General features: G+C 46.5%; 1 protein-coding gene and 1 long non-coding RNA gene across 3 annotated transcripts in view; one reads left to right on the top strand and one right to left on the bottom strand.

Moving 5' to 3' along the window:
• Positions 1 to 13,811, bottom strand: part of LOC144690961 (uncharacterized) — a 54,718-nt gene extending 40,907 nt beyond the window's left edge. Inside the window, exons 1-2 of the long non-coding RNA XR_013578997.1 lie at positions 13,715 to 13,811; positions 5,214 to 5,329 (exon numbers count right to left, since the gene is read on the bottom strand). This is a non-coding gene — a long non-coding RNA (uncharacterized LOC144690961). The remainder of the gene's footprint in view (positions 1 to 5,213; positions 5,330 to 13,714) is intronic.
• Positions 1 to 20,744, top strand: part of LOC144690960 (arf-GAP with dual PH domain-containing protein 1-like) — a 115,985-nt gene that overhangs the window by 89,618 nt on the left and 5,623 nt on the right. For both annotated transcript variants that reach the window (XM_078558892.1, XM_078558893.1), the window contains exons 5-9: positions 3,165 to 3,277; positions 6,939 to 7,085; positions 8,579 to 8,662; positions 11,476 to 11,538; positions 19,303 to 19,374. In XM_078558892.1, the coding sequence (XP_078415018.1) occupies positions 3,165 to 3,277; positions 6,939 to 7,085; positions 8,579 to 8,662; positions 11,476 to 11,538; positions 19,303 to 19,374 (479 nt within the window). The remainder of the gene's footprint in view (positions 1 to 3,164; positions 3,278 to 6,938; positions 7,086 to 8,578; positions 8,663 to 11,475; positions 11,539 to 19,302; positions 19,375 to 20,744) is intronic.

Here is a 20,744-nt window from a genome sequence, read left to right as displayed (position 1 = left end):
CTGCAGTAACAACCACACACATTTGCATTTATATAGCGCTGTTAACATAGTACAATGTTCAATGCACTTCGCAGGGGTGATTATCAAGCAAAATTAAACACCAAGCAACATAAGGAGATATTAGGACAGATGATCAAATGCTTGGTCTCTGAGGTAGATTTTGGAGGAGCATTGGAAAGTAGGAGAGAGAGGCGGAGATGTTTACAAGGAAATTACAACAGGTGGCATGGGAGGATAACAGTAGCTGCTGTATCTAAAATCAGCTGGAGGTTGGCAGCATTGGAGTATCCATGAGGAATGCAGAAGAAGGCTGCTCTGATGGTCCTGATATTAACTGTATTATCAAGGCAGAGTGGGAGTGCAACAACTGGGCTCAGTATCACCAGCCCTGCTGGATGAGAGAGAAAAAAGTCACCCAGGGTCCTAATGACTATCCAGTTGACCCAGCTGTATATATGGATAGCTGATGGTTGAACAGCCTGTGACATTCACCGCCCAGGCTTAACCATGAAGAAAGTCTTCCCAGACCTGGGAGGGGGGGTCTGATTCTGGACAGGAAACCAAGCCCCAGGCAGGACCTTCAGACAGGGAAGGGGGAATGGATCAAAATGACCAATGGAAAGGCCGGGTGAGATTCAGCTTACAAAGAAACAAGATCTGGAAGCAGGTCAGCTGGATGTGCACAGATAAAGAACATGATTTTGAGCTTTTCCAAACTGCTGGAATTGGAGACGGACAGACTGCCCAATGTGAGGGTTGATATTTTCAGCATGAACAGATGCAGTGTTGGGTTTCGAACCCCCTTCAGCCAGCATTGTCAGAAATAACTTGGAACCTCTGTTGTAATGTGGTTCAGGGTCTGCGTTACTGCGGTCTAGTTTGTTTTTAAGATGCGTTGGCAGCACAAAAGACAACTGGAAACCTTCACGAACTCGAAACACACATTTGAGTGCATGAAGATTCACTTTGAAAGGGGAGAAGGGGCTGTGCCTGTTTCCTTCTTCCCATCTCCCCACCCCTCACCACCTGCAGGGTGTGATTCATGCTTAAATGTATTTCCACACTTGCAGCTGTCCTCCACTAGCTCATCCCAGGGACCAGCCCTTGTGTCTAGACAGTAATTGTTGACAGGCCGTTTGACCAGAGGAAGCACATCTCAACAAAAACATGCATTTTCAACTCCATCGGAGATCTTGAGATTACAGGAGCGTTAGCAAACACAATTTGACACTCAACCACACAAACGCATAGCCAAGACGGGGGTTTCAAGAAGCAGTTTACAGGAGGAAAGAGAGGTAGAGGTGAAGAGAGGTTTAAGGAGGGAATTCATGAGTTTAGGGGGCCTAAGGCAGCTAAGGTAAAGAAAATCTGAAATGCATAAGAGGCCGGAATTGGAGGAGCATGGATATATCGAAGGCTTGTGGGCTGGACGAGATTACTGAGGAAGGAATGAGGCCATGGATGGATTTGTAAACAAGAACGGGAATTTTAAAATTGAGGTGTTGCAAACTGGTCAGCAAGAACACGGGCATTGGGTGAATAGGGCCAGATATGAGTTAATCATTAGGTGACCGAATCATTTACTGACAAAATGACATGTATCATCAGATAAAGAAAGAACTTGCATTTATATATGGTATCTCACAACACTGGGACATCCGAAAGTGCTTACAGCCAAATAAATAGTTTTGACATGTAGTCCCTGTTATAATCTAATTCGCACCCACCCAGCCTGTTTAATTTATGTGTAGTGCTGAAAATTCTCTAATTAGAACTTCACCAAAGAGTAATTTGTAAGAGTTCAACCTCCATTGAGACCAAGTGGTTGGTCATTCAATTTGCTGGTTAGAAAGGACTTGGGTCATGCAACTTTCAGGCCTGAATTTTTCAGGTGGCGGGCAGGCTCGGCAGGATCGCGGGGGCGGGTGTGGGGGTGGGGGGTGGGGGGTGTGGTTGCGGAGCCAATCGCCGCCTGCGATCGGCTCTGTGCCGCCATTTTACGTGGATGGGCCACTTAAGGCCTGCCCAGCGTGACTCAAGCTGTAGCGCTCAACGCTACCTGTGCGGGCAGGTGGAGGAGGGAGAGTCGGGGCCAGCGCTCTTTCCTGCATGAGCACTTCGATCTCCCCGAGGCCCACCCCCTGAAAAATCTGCCCTCAGTGCCGTTTGTACAGAGTGATCCGTACGATGAACGCACACACATGCCCTGGGCTTCCTCGTGAATTGCGACAGCGCAAAATACAATCATAGAGAAGGACAGGAAGATTCAAATGAGATGTTAAACCATCTGCCTGGTCAGGTGGGGCATCAACAGATGGAATGTTCGGACAGCTTCCCCCAAATTGGGTGAATCAAATGGGCTGCAGCTTTTCTTTTATCCCAATCCATTTCTTGATGTTTAATCCATAAATAGTTGTGTAGTCAAACGGTATTTGTGATTTGTTGTAATATGCCTTTAAGGGATAGCAGCATGCCATCACTAGAAGGGAAGTGTGTCACGTGATCCAGTCTCAGTTTCGCTTTGGCCTGCGAGCAGAGCACATGGCACACACAGCTCTGTTGCTGATGTCTTCAAGCTTTCTATCCATGGATAGATATTCTCATGTGCCTAGTTTAAATAAATGACCCCGCAACATGTTTACGCAATCCCTTATAAGTGATTGGTGACTTTATATCATTATAAAAACACAACGTGACACTAGAATTATGGTGCTTGAAGGTGGCTGGAGGATCCGGAGTTAATGGCTGTATGTAGTTCCCGCCAGTGTAGCCTTCTCCAAAACTCAACTGTGCGTGCTTTCCGATTATTAAATGTGGTTAAGTAAAAATAAGTTAGGTTAGAAAATAAAGTGTCTTCAACTCAGTCAGTCACATAGAATTTTACATAACAGAAGTAGGCCACGCTGGTGTTTAGTGCATCATGAACCTATTCTTGCCTTTCTTCATCTCACCCTATCAACATATCCTTCTACTCCTTTCTCCCTCATACGTACTTAGCTTCCCTCAAATACATCTGTCCTATTTGTCTCCACGTGATCACGGGTTTCACGAAGGAAGAGTAAACTATTTCTCTGGAATAATTTGGTAGCCACCTCTGAGGAGAGCTGTTATCCCAATGGTTGTGATTAAACTGTGTCTCAGTCTCCTGTTATGTTTCATTCCAGGTTACAGAGAAGGTTTTCTGTGGAAGCGAGGGCGTGACAATGGTCAGTTCTTAAGCAGGAAGTTCATATTATCAGAGCGAGAAGGCGTGCTGAAATATTTCAACAAACATGATGTAAGGAGACAAGCTCGTCACCTCTGCCAAATACCCTTGTCTGCTCGCCTAATGTGGCAAAATCTGAAAGCTACATAAAACTCTCGGATTTAAATTCCGGTTTGTAAGCTTAAAAATGAATGTTTGAAAGAGTTTACTACAAAATTGGTGACAAACCTCCCCAATTCTGGAAGTGACTGATCCCTTCGGTAACTATCAAAATCCATGAGAAGTATCATCCTGCAACGCATCTACTTCAGGCCCAAACCTGAATACCCACTCGTTCTCTTAAATGGACATAAGTATGTTTTTTAATACATTCATTCAGAGGAAATGGGCATCCCTAATTGCCCTCGAAGGTGGTGGGGGAGTGGTCACCTTCTTCAAGTGCTGCGGTCCATGTGGATTATAGCAGTTTCTCGTAGCAGTTTTCATGGACTTTCTAGGCCCTTTCAAAGGGCAGGTACAAGTCAACCACATTGCTGTGGGTCTGGAGTCACGTTTGGCCAGACTGAAGTTGCTTGATTTCCATCCATAAAGGGCATTGAAAAAACCCATCTGGTTCACTAACAGTCCATTTGTTAGGTGGTCCCCATTATTGATTATGGTTTTTTAATTCCAGATTTATTTAATTAGCAGGGATTTGAACTCTATTCCCATTGAGATCAGCATGGTGGTTATGCTACTGGACTAGTAATCCAGAGGTCTGAATTGCTATTCTGGAGATGTGAGTTCAGATCCCTGCAGGGAGGGAGCAATTGGATTGAGTGCCACTGGGAAGGGTAGAGCATGGAACGGGGCAGGTTCTGGAGGAGTGAGTGCCACTGGGAAGGGTAGAGCATGGAACGGGGCAGGTTCTGGAGGAGTGAGTGCCACTGGGAAGGGTAGAGCATGGAACGGGGCAGGTTCTGGAGGAGTGAGTGCCACTGGGAAGGGTAGAGCATGGAACGGGGCAGGTTCTGGAGGAGTGGAATCTGTTTTCTCCGCACTGTGCCCTATTTTTAAAAAATCCTTGTTCCACCCTCCCCAACAATTCCATGGCATGTACAATTACCTTGCTACAAGGTCAATGCCAATTCTGTTGTATGATTAGCTGGTAAAAGGCATACAAGAGTGGCCTAAAATGACTCACTTCCTTGAATCTGATCTGTTCTAGTCACTGACTGAAGATGACTGTGTAGAAATGTGGGCATAAGCCACATCCTCTACTTCATAGCACAGCAAATTGACACATCAGCTTGTATTTCTGCAGTCACACATACAGCCTGTGTAAACTCACAACCAACACATCTACTTTTCCTTCCCTCAATACATTATTATGATCGCTAAGGATTACTTTTAGCATTCTGGTTTCTGTGTAAAGGAAAGTCATCAGACCATGTTTTATTCAGCTCAAACTGTACACACAAAATCAGGAAGCAAGAACTCACCGTGGCATCACGAAGCAGGTCATTGATGGCAAGGCCTAAGAAACTGAGGGATTGACACTGTTGTACAACCCAGGATATAAATCTCAGGGTCCCCATGAAGCCCATTGAAATATCAAAGCGAAGGACAATCTAATCTTTGTGTCTGTTGGCAAAATTGTTGTGTAACTGAATCATACAAATCAGGAGGAGAAGATGGAAAAGAAAGAAGATAAGTCTTTGCTAGGGTAACATCATTAGATTGTGTTTTTGCTAAACACTCTTGAGATACTGTTTCCAATGCTTGAGTGTGTTGGGTTATTACCAACACCTCTAAAGTATTGGCTTCCCTTTGATATATTTCATGCAGAGCTAAAGTGCAGTTGCAGGAGCTATTATCAATGCACCTTTCTTAAAATAGCCAATTGTTTTAAGCTAAGAGAATCAGAGAGGGAAACCACAAGCTACAGACAGAAACACTCCATTTTTTGTATTGTCTGTCGCAGCCTGGTACAGCTTGTTATTTGGAAATGAATTCTAAATAAACTTGCCTGCAGCTGAGACTTGGAAGCTATCCACTCATTTTCAAGTGTTGCATCCTGAAGTTGCACCCATGACCAGTGAAAGAAAGTAACATTCGATTCGTTGGTGTTGCCAATCTTCAATCCTAATGGAGAAAGGTGACCTTTTGTTTGAAATGTGAAGAAGTTCAGAAGTCACTTAAAGCATCGACCAGTAGCGGGCATGAACCCTCAGTATAGGAACCTAGGACTTAGGAGTAGGAGCAGGCCATTCAATAAGGCCATGGCTGATCTGGTTGTGTCTCAACTCCACTCTTCTGTCTGACCCCATAACCCTTGACTCCCTTGTCTATCAAAATTCTGGTGGGCTAACTCTACCTTGAATAAATTCAATGACACAGCCTCCAGTGCTTTCTGAGGAAGAGAATTCCACAGACTAATGACCCTCTGAGAGAAAATTTCTCCTCCTCTCTCCTTAAATGATAGATGTCTTATGCTTAGATATCCACTTATATATGTCCGCTGGTTCTAGTCTTCCTCACAAGTAGAAACATCCTTTGGTATCAACCCTATCAGATTCCCTCAGGATCTGATATATTTCAAGAAGATCACTTCTCGTTCTTCTAAACTCCAATGGGTATAGGCCCAACCTGTTCAATATTTCTTCATAAGATAAGCCCTTCATTACAGGAATGAGTCTAGTGAACCTTCTCTGAACTGCTTCTAATGCAATTATATATTCTTTCAAATAAGGAGACCAAAACTGTATATAGTATTCCAGATGTGGACTCACCAAGGCCCTGTACAGCTGCAGCAAAACCTCCCTACTTTTATATTCCATTCCCCTTGCAATACGTGGCCACATTCATTAGGAAATAATTGGCTTTGCCTCTCTACTTGCCCTGCCCCCAACACACAATGTTTCACCCAACTTGGTAGGAGGAAGAGGAGAAGAGGGAATAAAGAAACGTTTTATAGAAGAAAGATTCCCATTTTTATCTAGCGCCTTTCACAGCCTCAGGACATCCCAAAGCCCTTTACAGCCAATGAAGTACTTTTGAAGAGTCATCACTGTTATAATGTAGGTCAACAACAAGCCAACTCGCACACAGCAAGATGCCACAAGCAGCAATGTGATTATGCTTTTGTGATGTTATTTGAGGGATAAGTATTGGCCAGGACACAGGGGGTGGGGTGGTGTTGGTTAACTCCCCTGCCCTTCAAAATAGTGCCTGGGTGGGCAGATGTTACAGAGCTATGGTGGGGTGAGAGCAGGGAGGGATTTAAAAGCAAAGATGAGAATTTTAATATGAAGACTTTGCTTAACAAGGAAGAACAGAAACTAGAGTTGAATGTGCTGTCAGTGCAGAACAGAAGTATTCGGGAGATTAATGTCAGGCCACAACAGCGCAAGACAAATTGTGATTGTAAAGTGATTAAAAAAAGAAACATCAAAAAGGCCCCCTTCTAGGGTTGCCAACCCTTCAGGTTGGCCCTGGAGTGTCCAGGGATTAAAGATCAGTCTCTAGGACATGGGTGCAAACAAACCTGGGAGAAAGATTATTGGGAAATTTAAAGATATATATTTTTAAAGTCATGAAAATATTGGTAATCGCGGGGGGGGAGCATTCAGTTGGGCTAAAGCGGTTGGAGGTTGCAGGACCTTTGATGATACCAGTAGGTACAACCAGAGATGGCGACCATCTCCCCCCCGCCCCATTAGTTCCGCTCACTTTTTGGTTCCTCCATTTTCAGGCAAAAGACCCGAAAGCGGTTCTAAGGCTCGAACAAATCAACGCCACCTTTCAACCAATGAAAATTGGGAATCCTAACGGACTGCAAATTACGTATTTAAAAGACAACAGCACAAGGAATATTTTTGTTTATCATGAAGATGGCAAGGTGAGGTAAAGGCATTATGCAAATTAAAGTAACTATTTTAAAATGGATCAGGTGTGTTTATGAGGAATTTTGTTTGCAGGAGACCGGGGTGGTGGGGGAGGCGCAAGAAGATTGTGAACCTTACTTTTTAAACGGTGGTCCCGGAGTTTTTTTGCAAATGGCCATGGACTATTGCGCTCAGTCTAGCTGGCCGCAGTAGACTGACCTTTAATCATTTGCGGCCTCCTCAAGTTGTGTTCTATTTCTCAGCGCAGTGACCCACGAGTTGGTTTCTCTTGAGCTGCCATTTTTGTGCTGATTTGATGCTGTTTTAGCCGCTGGTTTTAACAGCAAAGAACACTTGTCCAATGTTCCATAAGTAGCCTAAACTGAGCTGCGTTTCAATGGGCCTGTGCTAACGGGGCACTGACCATCTCGAAATAAGGCTAACACCAGTGGTACTATTTTAAACCTGCAGCACTCCCCCCACCGTGGTCAACCATAGAATATGTGCTCAGGGTCCTAAGTGGGACTTGAATGCCCCCCTGCTGTTCTTTGGAATAGTGCCATGGGATCGTTTACATCCACGAGAGGGCAGATGGGCTGGGATTTTCCATCCCGGGACAAAATCCCGTGGCAGGGGTGGGAATGGGGAAGGTTTCCTGCCATGGAGGCCGGTGGGAATTTGCGGCGTATCGCACAACACTAGCCCAATCAATTATGCAGTCCGGGGGCGGGGGGGGGGTTTCCTGACGTTTTGCGGGTATAGCATATCTGGACGCCATGTTTAAAAGGCGCCCTGGACATCAACTGACCCACCGTTAAAGGTAGAAGATCCACCGCTTGGAAACTGCTGCAGTTCACGGATCCACCTGGTAGATTTTTCAGCTCCCGCCGCATTGTTTCCCCCTCCCCCATCATCCAGCCCCCCAACTCGCCACTAAACTGAGGTGGACTGGAAAATTCTGCCCAGGACCTTGGTTTAACATCTCATCCAAAAAACTGCACCTCCGGCAGTGCAGCACTCCCTCAGTACTGCACTGGAAGTGTCAACCTAGATTTTTGTGCTCAAGTCCTGGAGTGGGACTTTAATCTATAACCGAGGTTGTATTCATTGAACCATGGCTCTCACTTAATGAGATAAAAATGTTGAACCGTACACATATGGTCCGTATGTTCTTGGAACTCTTTGTATTATCAGATAAACCATCCAAACTCCTCCTCATGCATGCACCTGATAAGATGGCAAAGAACTCAACACCTTCAAGAAATAACCCCACAGTCATTCAGTGTCATCTCACTCATCAAATTCAAAATGCATCATCTGTAATTATTTAAAGTTTAATGATGATTTAAATATAGGCTATTAGATTTACAGTGTCAGTCAATTGCTTGGCCAGCAGATGTAGTGTTGGTCATTTGTTTGGCCAGATGTACAGTGTCGGTCACTTGCCTGGCCATCAGTAGTCGTATTTGAATGATATATTTACTCATTTGTTCCTTCTTATAATTAGGAAATAGTTGACTGGTTCAATGCAATTCGAGCAGCTCGTTTCCATTACTTACAAGTGGCATTCCCAGGAGCCAGTGACGCTGATGTGAGTGCCATTATCTATTAACTTCTTTATCCAGAGAGTGGTTAGAATGTGGAAATTGCTGCCACAGCAAGTGGTTGAGGTGAATAGCTGAGATGCCTTTCAGGGGAAGCCAGATAAACACATGAAGGAGAAAAGAGTAGAAAGATATGTTGATGGGGTTGGATGGAAATGGTATGAGGTTCCTGTAGTGTGTCTCCATTTAAATAATATTTTGTTTTTCTATTTTTACTACCAAAGTGGATAACCTCACATCTTCCCACGTCAAATTTTTGCTCACTCATTTAACCTACCTATATCCCTTTGCAGACACTTTGTTTCCTCCTCGCAACTTGCTTTTCCACCTATCTTTCCATCATGAACAAATTTGGCTACAATACACACAGTTCCTTCATCCAATTCATTAATGTAGGACTAGCTAAATAGTTGAGGCTCCAGCACTGGTTCCTGTAGCACTTCACTAGTTACAGTTTGCCAGTTGAAGATGACCCATTTACCCCGACTCTCTTCTTCCTGTTAGTTAGCCAGTCCTCTATCCACGATAATATATCACCCCGAGCATCATGAGCTCTTATCTTACACAGTAACCTTTAATGGGGCCCCTTTATTGAATGCCGTTTGGAAATCTAAATACACTACATCTACTGGTTCCCTTTTATCCACCCTGCTTGTTATATCCTCAAAGAACTTTAATAAATTTGCCAAGAATTATTTCCCATTCATATAACACCAACGTGGACTATTTGGGCTGAATGACCAGTTTCTGTGCTGTAAATCCCATCATTGTTTTTTACAAAATAGCACTTTTTTTTCCAACTCTGATATTGTTCTTGGATAAATAAAACCATTTCTTCCAATTTACTTGGGGGGTTCAAAAAGGAATAAACTGAAGGCACCAGTGCGGTGATTTCACACAGTGAAGCATCTCACAATCTCCAAGAGTTCCCACTGTACAAGAGAGAACAGGGGCTTTCAGCATCAACTCGATGCTGTGACTTCACTGTCTGAAAATTATTATGGTTTAATTGAGGAACCACAGAGATCAATTGATTGTGACATGTTCCTTCCGCTCCCCCCCCCGCCCAAGTCACACACCATCCTGATGTAGAAGTACATCGTTCGGTCCTTCACTGCCATGGCGTCAACATCCTGGAATGCCCTATCTGAAGGTAGTACTGGTGTACCAACACCACACAGACTGCAGCGGTTCAAGGAGGTGGCTCATAGCCACCTTCTCAAAGGTAATTAGGAATGAGCAATAAATGCCAACGTTCTTTGAATGAACATAAAAACACACAAGGTTTTCTGCTGCTCCAATAGTAAGGCTTCAGTGCAGTGGTGTCAGTCAGTACTGTAATTATTATGGGATATAACCAAGGTCACAAATTTCTGAGCCGTTCAATTGCGATAAATCAGACGATTGTTAGCCGGAGTTTTAGCTGATTAGGGAGTTTGTTGGGTTTAGCTGGTTGGGCGGTTGGAACTGGGATGGAGCTCTGGAGGGTTACCTGGATACAACAATTGGAGAGCTTCCTTGCTGCTTTGTTGGTGATAATGATTAGGCAGAGTTGGAGACAGCACAAAGTAGGATCGATATTATGCAGGTTGGACAACTTGCCCCACATAAATAGCCTTGTGATAACTTAAATAGGAACATAAGAAGAAGGAGCAGAATACTTGACCCTGTTCTGCCATTCAGTAAGGTCATGGCTGGTCCTTGTACCTCAACTCCACTTTCCTGCCGTATCGCCATATGCCTTCATTCCATGAGACCTATCGATCTCCGTTGTGAATACACCCCTCGACTCAGCATCCATAGCCCCTCCGGGTTACAGAGTTCTAAAGATTCACAGCCCTGTGAATAAAGAAATTTCTCTTCCTCTCAGCCCTGAATGGTCAACCCCTTTCCTGAGACTGTGACCCCTAGGTCTAAACTCTCCAGCCGGGGGGGAAATAGCCTCTCCGCATCTACCCTTACTGAATGGTACAGGGGTCAGTTACTGTTGGTCAAGTTTGGCCTATCCAGCCAACACTGCAATGGTGAGACGCATAATCACGTTTTCAAGAAATGTCACCTTGGAAAAAAAAACACAGGCATTTAAATTGCGTCTTTCACAACTTCGGGACGTACAGGTACCTAAGTGCTTTACAACCGTTAGAGTGCTTTTGAAGTGTAGTCACCATTGTAATGTAGTAAACTGGGCAAGCTGTGAGAAACTTACCAGTGTCTCGTCCTGCCCATATTTAATCGTTGGAAGTTCCAGTGATAGCCCCTGGACATCAGTAAGCCTTCATTCTCTGAGCTCCTCACCCCAAGTTCCCTGGGCTTCAACACAAGTTCCCTTGTGTTTTCTCTGTATATATCAGGAAGACCAAATTCCCTCTCTAGGGGGCTCTCTCTAGTCTGCTCTTTCCAAAATCCAGCACCCCAGCCACCACTTTTCACACACTGAGAACCGCTTCCTTGTTCGGGAATAACAGCTTTAATATCCCCGATCGCTGCTGAAGGCAGCAATATCAACATCCCATGTCCCATTTTTCGGTGAGAACCTCTTTCCCCACCCCCACTCCCCCCCCACCCACCACAAATTGGCAGATTAATGTTGTTCCAGAGCCCTCTTCTGTACCTCTACACCCACAGAGGTCTCTAATGCAGCCTGTAACAAGTAACATAATGGGATTGGCACCAAGTGACACCCGGAAGGACCTAGCTGTGTCAGCCAACTTTAGGTCCAGTCCTTGGTTTGAGCTCTAGATGTAATACTGCCGTGTGTTCTGGAAGAATATTAATGGCAACATTTTTCTTTGTATCTCAGTTGGTACCAAAACTGACAAGAAATTATGGGAAAGAGGGATACATGGAGAAGACTGGTCCGAAGGTCGGTAAGACTTTGGCACTTAAATCATTAGAAAAAATAGGTATCTTTGAGCCATGAGAGAGAGTTACTGTATATAAGCAAGCCAGGTAATATTTTCACTTCAAATGCTTCTGTTATCATGTCTCCATGAAATGAAATATTGGGTCTGATGTTTAGACCACAAGATCGCCAATCGCTCCGGAATATTACATCTTCCACATTGTACTGTCTCACCTAAGGTTCTCCCCTATTGGTTTCCCAGAAAGACTGTTCCAAGTTTTGACTACTCTTTGTACATCTGTTCCAAACGTTCCTTTCACCCAGGTTTAACCTATCACTTTTCTTTCAGTACCTGCAGATGCCTTGGAGTTCTGTCTAAGGTTAACCTTTCCTAGGCCACTCTGTGTTTGAATTAAAAAAAAAACTTAATCTCCCCTTCAGTCAGGTGGTATATTTCTACAGGGTCCCCCCTCGCGCTTGAGTCTTTAAGATTTTAATTAAAGATTGATTTCCGGGACACTGCCTCAAGTTACCCGGGAAAGAGAAAAGGTCATTTAACTGGGATGGGTTGGGGTGGGGTGTGCAGTGGTGGAGGGATGTGGTCAGAGGAGTTGGGTCATGTCATGATGCCTTCAGGATCAAAGCCAGCTGCCTGCCATTGGCAGCTCCCCTCAGCTGCATTCTTTCCTATTAAAATACCCTAGTGTCTCCATTTAGGTTTTACTGAGGCCTTTGACCTCGAGACCAGCTTCCTCATGCTTCTGTGCACTCTCTATATGCCATCACCACAGCATCCTGGGTGTAGTCTGACCAGGGCCCTGTACAGTTCAATTGCAACATCTTCTCAGTTAAGCATTCTATTTCCTTTCAAAGGTGCTATGTGAAAGCAAGTGGCTGTTGCTGTCCCAGTGATTGGAGCAAAGTGCCAGATCACTTAAGATGTGCCAAGAATCCTTTCCACTTCTCAAGAACAACAACAACTTGCATTTATATAAAGCCTTAAAAGTAATGAAACGTAATAACACTGAGCCACCCGGGGAGATTGGCTCAACTATTACTTTTTCAACACTGCCCATGGTTTACATATGAGTTGCATAAATTATGATGTTCTTTGACAAAGTGATTATTTCACAAGAAAGGGAAGTATTTTTTCACAAGCCTAGAATCTGTCTATTTAAAAAAAAAATCTGTTTTATTTCACACACACACACACTATCTTTAAGAGGTTTTTCAGAATTATGTAGGAACTCTTGCAGGCAACCACCGATTGTTTTTATTAGAAGAGGAAGCTGAAGTCACAGGCTCCATATACGAATTGACAAATTCAAGCAGCTCGAATGAGCAGCAAGGAAGCTCAGTCCATGTCTCTTCCAGCCTGTTGGCTCCCCCTGCTGGCTGGTGTCATTGAACACCCAAAACCAGTGTCAAGATTACAGTCAGATCTGAACTCAATGGTTGGTGTTTCTGAAAGACAATTACAGCTGCGCTGGATAATCCAAAAACCTCGGACTCCCAAGTTTGAATTAACCGAACGCCATTCAGCAAGTCCCAGTTGTTTTCTTTTCCCCCATTTTAAACTACATTTGTTGTCGTCTGAGTGCCATGTGAGCGGTGTCGGCAACCGTGGTCTTCCAAACTTTCCGATCCTAGCGAGAGTGGATGACCTTGTTGGAGTCAGGGTTAAGCCAGCCTTTAATGTGTAGCTGCTTCCGTCGCTGTCGGCTTCTTGCTCTTCTTCCGTTAATCCTTGCGGTGGTGATTAGGCACACCAACCCTTTCTGCACAGATATGTCCAAGAGTAGACGTAGTAGTAGAAACCAGAGTAGGCCTCACTTAACACCCATCTCTCGTTCGGCTTCTGCTCTTTTTATAAACCTCACTCCTTATCGGGGAAAAAACTTTCACAAAACTCTCTTAAATGGACACAATGTTTGAATCCTCACTTAACGTTCAAAATGTATACTGTGAGGAATTAGCATTGTTCAATGGGTAGCAACAGCCATTCTTTTGCAGGTTGCTCACAAACACATTAAAACATTTCAGAACATTGAACATATTCCGATGAAAAGTCTCTTTCGAAACCTCTTGCTCAGCAGTCTGATTTGAGGGGCGTTGTTTAGTTCAGTTTGTTTGGGTCGTATGATTATTCCAGTGATTTGCAAGCCATGCATAAAAATTAAGAATTCTGTACACTTACCGTATATCCTCAGACTCTACTAATCTCCTGGATCCATATCACACTTTTCCAGGTCTCAAAGGCAAGATAGTAACTGTCCCCAAAAGACTGAGGGTGATTACAGATAGAAGACTATCCACAAGGTAGTTAAAATATAGTCTGCAGCAGCATGCAAATAAAATAAAACAAGTTTTATCAGAGAGGATTTTTAACCCAGGGACCAATGCACATCCCATCCTCTACCTTAAATACTTATTCCTCCATCCCTTGTGCACAGTGGCTACAGAATTACCATGTACAAGATGTACTGCGGCAACTTGCCAAGACCTCTTCAGCAGCACCTCTACCACCTAGAATGGGGGGGGTTCCTTTTTCATGTCATGAGCCTTTCACACATGGACAAAATCAGTCGCGGGCCACACACACGTACACACACACACACACACACACACACAAATTAACTTAATTTAGACTCTTAGAGAGAAGACAGAAACCTTTAGCTCACCCAGTGTTTTGATGCAACGGCCGATTTGATTGTTATATTGTTAAATATTATTATAGTAATTTAGGTCACGCTTTTATCGAAAACAGATTTGTAATGATGATGATAAATGCTATTTTGAAGGCGTGACTGTCATGGGTCTATATTTTTAGAAATCTTGCTGTGGGCCGGATCCGTTCTCCACCCCTGACCTAGAAGGACAAGACCTGCAGATCCATGACAATACCATCACCAGCAAGTTCCGCTCCAAGTCACACCCCATCTTGTCTTGGGGCAGAATATTTTCCTTGTCGGGCAGGCTCGGCGGGGGAGGGGAGGTCGTAAATCCGACCACCGCCCACAATCGGGGCGATTTCACGCTCGTCGGGCCAATTAAGGCCCTGCCCAGTGTGAAACGCGACTGGTCACTGGCCGCGAAGGGCTGAGTGGGGGGCGGGGGCCTGTCGGCCACTGGGTCCAAAGGTGACCTGTTTACAAACAGCCCAGGCAGCCCCAGAAAGGCTGCCAGGGAAGGATGTCTGTCTGTCGGCTGCAACGATGGAGTCGAGTGTGGCAGCGAACGCCAGGCCCCACCCTCTCCCCTCCCTCCGTTTTTCCAATGAGTGCCTCACTGCCCTCCTGGGGGAGGTGGCTGCCAGAAGAGCCACCCGTGTCCCCAGGGATGAGAGGAGGAGGCCACCGCACTTCACCAAGAGGGCATGGGAGGAGGTGGCAGCCCGGGTGAGCAGTCACAACCTGGTGCGATGCACCTGGGTGCGGTGCCATAAGCATTTCAGTGACCTGCTGTGCTCAGGAAGGGTGAATACCGTGCTGGCATGGGTCAGTGGGTTGAAGTGTTTTAGACTGGCCCCGTGGAGCTCAGGGGCGTTAGAGCCTGAGTGCCAACTATCAATCACACCGGCGCTAGCCAAGGGCCCAAGCCTTGGCTGCTTGGACTGAGTGCCTTGCAGCTCGAGGGCCACGAACTGGATGTGCCCTGCAAGGTGCTCCTCACCTGGGGTTGGCCAGGCTGCAGTGGCGCTGCAGGTAGAGAGTGGAGTAATCAATGCTCCTCTGCCCTTTCAGAAGACATCCTATAACAATATTGAGAGGTCGCAGACTGGTGGTGGACCTCCACACCTCCTCATCCTCTCCCGCTATGAGCAGGAGGCCTTGGAGCTCGAGAGGCGCCATGTACCTCGGTCAAGCGGCCACAGTGAGGTTGGGGTGTCAGACGAAGGTAAGAGTGCAGAGCACAGAGGTGAGAATTTTGGATTGTGCAACCATTCTAGCGTAGTCTCTTCATTGATGGGAGCCTCGAACCTGGAGTCCCCATTGATCATTGAAAGACGATGGCACCATGATGCAGATCTTCATTGTCTCACCCGTGTGCCTGGCATGCACAGTGACAGTGTGATGACTTTAACTAATTATATGTCCTTCTCCCTTTTATGTTCGCCAGCAGGTGTTCACTCTCTGGACCCTGATGGCCCACCCCTGACCCTGGAGGACCACCATGCTCCCCAGTACCTGCATCACACCCACTCTCTGAAGCAGGCACCAGCGCAGATACCAGCACCTTGGTGGGCATTAGTTTGGCAGCTAGTATCTCAATGCACATTGGTGAGGGCACTTCACACTCGCTTGAGGTGCAGGCAGAGAGTGCCCAGGGTGACGGCAGTCAGAAGACTGCTGAGGACCAGGGTGATGTTCAGTTGAAGGCTGATGATGAGCCTCTGGAATTGTTCATTTGGCAGCAGATGCTGGATGTCCAGCGATATGTGCGGGAGGATCTGGCGGAAATCCATGAGAGTCTGCGTGCTGTGTCCTCCGTTGTGGAGGAGTCCATACGGAGCGTGAGCACTGCGTTGACCCTCATGGCCGAGCACACTACCTCCTCCATGGAGAGAATGGCGACTCTCATGGAGAGATTGCTCCAGGGACAGAATCAGGGGTTCCTGGGACTGGGCTTGGACCTGCAAACCCTCACACAGACACTGACCCCAGCTGGTCAGGGACTGTGTGAGAGATGGATGGGGCATCAGTATCCCAACTAAGTGCCCATGCATTAATGGTGAGTAGGAAGGTCCAGAGCGACCTCACATTGGCGCACGAGCTGCCTGTCATCTCTGCGGGCTCCTCTCAGGGCGCTCTGGATAACAGCAGCAACTTGTCTGCCCCTCTGCCAGTGACCGTGGCATTTGATGAGGCTGCGATGACTGGGGAGATACCAGCAATGGCACTGGCCGCTCCCTCCCAGGCAGGGCCAGCACAGGCTCCACTGGCCAGAGGATGAACGCCACAGTCATCAAGGCCAACAAGACAGCAGAGTCAGCAGGCTGTCTCCAGCGCCAGTGCCAGCGAGGGCGGAGCATCTAGATGTAGCACCCGTAACATACGTTTAAAGCACCTTAAGCACAAGAGGGGCCGGTCACGAGTGATCTTTTGTTCCCCCACTTTGCTTTTCTATTTTTAATAGTGTGACTACCAACACCAGTTTTTTTCTGTCCAAGACTATGTGGGTTTCAATATAAAATTAGTTTTGCTTTTGTGTTATGGGCCTGAGTATGCTTCATTTCTTTTGTAGGTGCAGGGTAGGCCAGTATGTAATGCTGGATGTGGGTGGCTCGAACCTTTATGTATCTTGGGGGCCAAGGAAAGAATCATTTCTGCAATCCACGATGGAGGTGGCAGCCCTGGCATGAGGTGGTAGTTCTTATTTGGCAGCCTAGCTGAAGGAGCGTTGGATCAAGGCGTCCCTGGTGTCCCTGCTTCCCTGGAGGTTACCAAGGTCTGCCCCCACGCCCTCAGTGTTCTCCTCACCGTGCTCCTCTTCTGATTCACTACTGGATTCATCATCTGTGGCCTGTGGAGCTGTGTCAAGAGCCTCTTCCTCCAGTGGGTCCCCCTCCTTGCCAGTACAGATTGTGGAGAGCACAGCATGCAACCACTATCAGTGACACCCACTCTGGGGGGTATTGTAGTGCTCCCTCTGAATGGTCCAGGCATTGGAAGCGCATCTTGAGAAGACCAATGGCTCTCTCTATCACTGCCCTTGTGGAGCCATGGCTCCTGTTGTACCGCCGTTCAGCCTCTGTTCTTGGGTGGTGGAGAGGCATCATGAGCCACCTTTTCAACAGATAGCCCTTGTCACCCAGCAGCCATCCATCCAGTCAGGCTGGAGCATTGAGGAGCCTTGGCACCTGGGAGTGTCTCAGGATGTAAGCGTCATGGGAGCTGCCAGGGTACCTTGCACAGACTTGCAGAATCTGCATCCTGTGATCACACACTATCTGCACGTTCATGGAGTGGAAACCCTGTTGTTGAAGGCTCCCGGCTCACCCGCTGGTGCATTGATGGCCACATGTGTGCAGTCGATGGCACCCTGGACACGGGGGAACCCAGCAATCACTGCAAAGCCTCTGGCTCGCTCAGCCTGGCTGGCCTCGTTCATATGGTAAAGAATAAAGGTCAGTACCTGCCTGAACAGAGCTTCTGTCACCAGCTTGATGCAACTGTGGACAGCTGATTGGGAGACTCCACACAGATCCCCCACTGAGCCCTGGAAAGAGCTGGAGGCATAGAAGTTAAGAGCCACTGTGACCTTCAGAGCCACTGGCATGGGGTGTCCACCCACAGAGTCAGAGCTGATCTCAGGCCCAATCATCTGACAGATGGAGGTCATTGTCTCCCTTGAGAGGCAGAGCCTCCTTCGGCATTGCACCTCAGACATATTGAGGTAGCTGCATCGCCGCCTGTAAACCCTGGCAGCAAATTGTGGCGTCTTCTGCGGCCCCTTCCGCCTTGGGCTGCCAGCTGGCGCTGGACCGCCTGTGCCTGCGTCTCTCCTCCCACAGGTCCCTCCCCTGGTGGCTGCATTTGGACACCTGGCCTCTTCTCCCTTCTGCTCCTCTCTTCTCCTCAGAGGAGGTGCCTCCAGCTGAGACCACAACCCCCATTGCCAGGGTAAGGGAAGGCTGTCTGATACCTGTAAGGGTCCACACGGTCCGAATCCTCAGGGGGCCTGGAAGACAGCAATGAGGCCTGAAATGGAGGCTGGATATGCTAAGAATGAAGCCCCGATCAGAGAATAAGCTGCCAAGTCTCAATAAGCCACCAACAGCAAGTTATCTCCAAAACTCCTCACTACTCACATCAACAATGCTGCTGACCCTTCTGACCTCACCCGTGGAAGAGGTTTTGCAAAATGCCCGCCTGCTTGTTTTGCCCGTGCGATGAGCGAAAACTCGCACGGGCAATGTTAAATCGCCATCAGTTGGGTTGTCAGGGCCTTAACAGGCCTGTTAATTATCAGCGGGCGCAGTTCTGACTCCCGCACGCGCCCGCAGAGCGAAATATAGCACGAATGCACGATGACATCGGACGCTCGTCCCACATCAACGCATGTCATTTTAACGCCCGAGTGGTTCGGGCGCGCACCCGCTCGCTCACCGAGAACTTCTGCCCTCGGATATATATTGGCTGTTCTTCACTGTCGCTGGGTCAAAACCCTGGAACTCCTTACCTAACAGCTCTGTGGTTGTACCCACACCACACGGACTGCAGCGCTCCAAGAGGGCGGCTCACTATCACTACCACCTTCTCGAGTGGCAATTAGGGATGGGCAATAAACGTTGGCCTTGCTGGCAAAGCCCATATCTCAAGAATGAATTTTAAAAACAAATCCACAAAGAATCTAATCTGATTCCACATGGGGACTTGCAGTGACCATACAGGCAAGGACACAAATGACCATCGGCGTGAAGAGACCACTTTACATTATCCTAAAATAATGGCCAGTATTTTCTGACCCCCACCTGTCGCTGGGATCTTCCGATCCTTCCGAAAGTCGACGGACATTCGCATCCCCCGGGGCGGATCCTACCAAGGCGGGTGGGGGGGGCAGAAAATCCCGGTCTTCCTTTTTCCAACGATGATTTGTTCCGCTTGCAAGCGTTTCAGTCAACCCCCTCTGTTTCAGACACCCTGTGAAAAATGTGGATGCGCTCTTAAATGTAAAATAACCATTGTCACGACCGCAAAATGACTTTGTATATTTGTTTTGCAGAATAATTTTCATCCCGTCTCTTACACCAGTGCTTCTAACCTTGCTCTTGTGTTTTCTCAGCAAACTGAAGGGTTTAAGAAACGATGGTTCACGTTAGATGACAGGAGGCTGATGTATTTTAAAGACCCACTGGTAGGCACAGGACGTGTGTACTCATTTCTTACGCTTAGAAAGTTAGCCTGTTCCTTGTTCTAAATGCTCACGGTGTAACCTCATACAGGCAACCTTGGCACAGGATTCCTCCTCAAGTCCAGCGCTGGCACAAGCATTATTTTCCCGCCGCCTTTTTAAAAAGAATGAGCAACAACTTTAAGCATTTCGAGTGCAAGCCAACTGAGGAGGAGGACAAGTGGAATGAAGTGGCACCCAAATTTAAAGCAAGCCAGATGTACTAAATTTTCTGTGCTCCCAGCAGGGAGAGCATTTGAGGACCCGTATCCCTCCAATTGATCCTTAAGCAGCCAGTGTGAAATAGGAAATCCAGGGGAAGAAATTGATCTTCCTTCTCCCTTAGTGCAAAATGAGCTCTTGATGCCCAACAGACAGAGGCGGTGGCATAGGTGGACTCGTATTCCAGAGACCCAGGATAATGCTCTCTGAGGACCCGGGTTCAAATCCCACCATGGTCGATGGTGAAATTTGAATCCAGTAATAATCTGGAATTAAAAGTCTAATGATGACCATGGAACCATTGCCGATTATTGTAAAAACCCATCTGGTTCACTAATGTCCTTTAGGGAAGGGAATCTGCCGCCCTTACTTGGCCTGGTCTATGTGTGACTCCAGACCCACAGCAATGTGGTTGACTCTCAAATGAACAAGGGCAATACATGCTGGCCTAGCCAAGAACATCAATCATCCCATGAATTAAAAAAAAGAAAAAGAAAATTATTTTCCCTCAAAGTGAATAGAGTATAACAGGGCTGCCAATCCACCTTCAGGGTCTGTTTCACACCCCTTACTAGCTGCAGGAGGAATTTCACTGCCAAATCTTGATGGCAATGAGCAGCAAAATGTATATTTTGAAATTAAATTTTAAGAAGGCCCCATCATTTTCTACCAGTGTGAGATTAACAACAGAGGCGTCAGTCTCCCAGTGTGACAGAATCTGTATTACTGTATTCTGATCGTGGCTGCTTACAGATAACAAAATTATTTTGCACTGTGCCTTATCACTCCTGTGCCAGGACAATTCTTGGCTCGAAATTTGAGCTGACGTTGGATTGTATAACATTGCTTTCATGTTCTGAATGTGTGCAACTGTACATATGGTTTATTAAAAGTCATTAGTGCCATGGAAGGAACCTTTTTTTTAAATGATTGTATGGCAAACTACCCCACCACCAACCACCTCAAAGCTTCAGGATAGAGTTCAATCTAAAAAAATATGATAATGAAGGACTCCTCTTTCTCTTCAATATCCCTTTCCAAAGAACTACAATAGCTTGCACTTATTTAGCATCTTTAACTGAGAGAAACATCCCAAGACACTTACAGTAATC

The sequence above is a fragment of the Cetorhinus maximus genome, chromosome 15 (genome assembly GCF_964194155.1).
Source record: "Cetorhinus maximus chromosome 15, sCetMax3.hap1.1, whole genome shotgun sequence".
NCBI classification, from domain to species: domain Eukaryota; kingdom Metazoa; phylum Chordata; class Chondrichthyes; order Lamniformes; family Cetorhinidae; genus Cetorhinus; species Cetorhinus maximus.
Note: the sequence above shows the minus strand (reverse complement) of the source record. Positions and strands in the feature narration are given on the sequence as shown.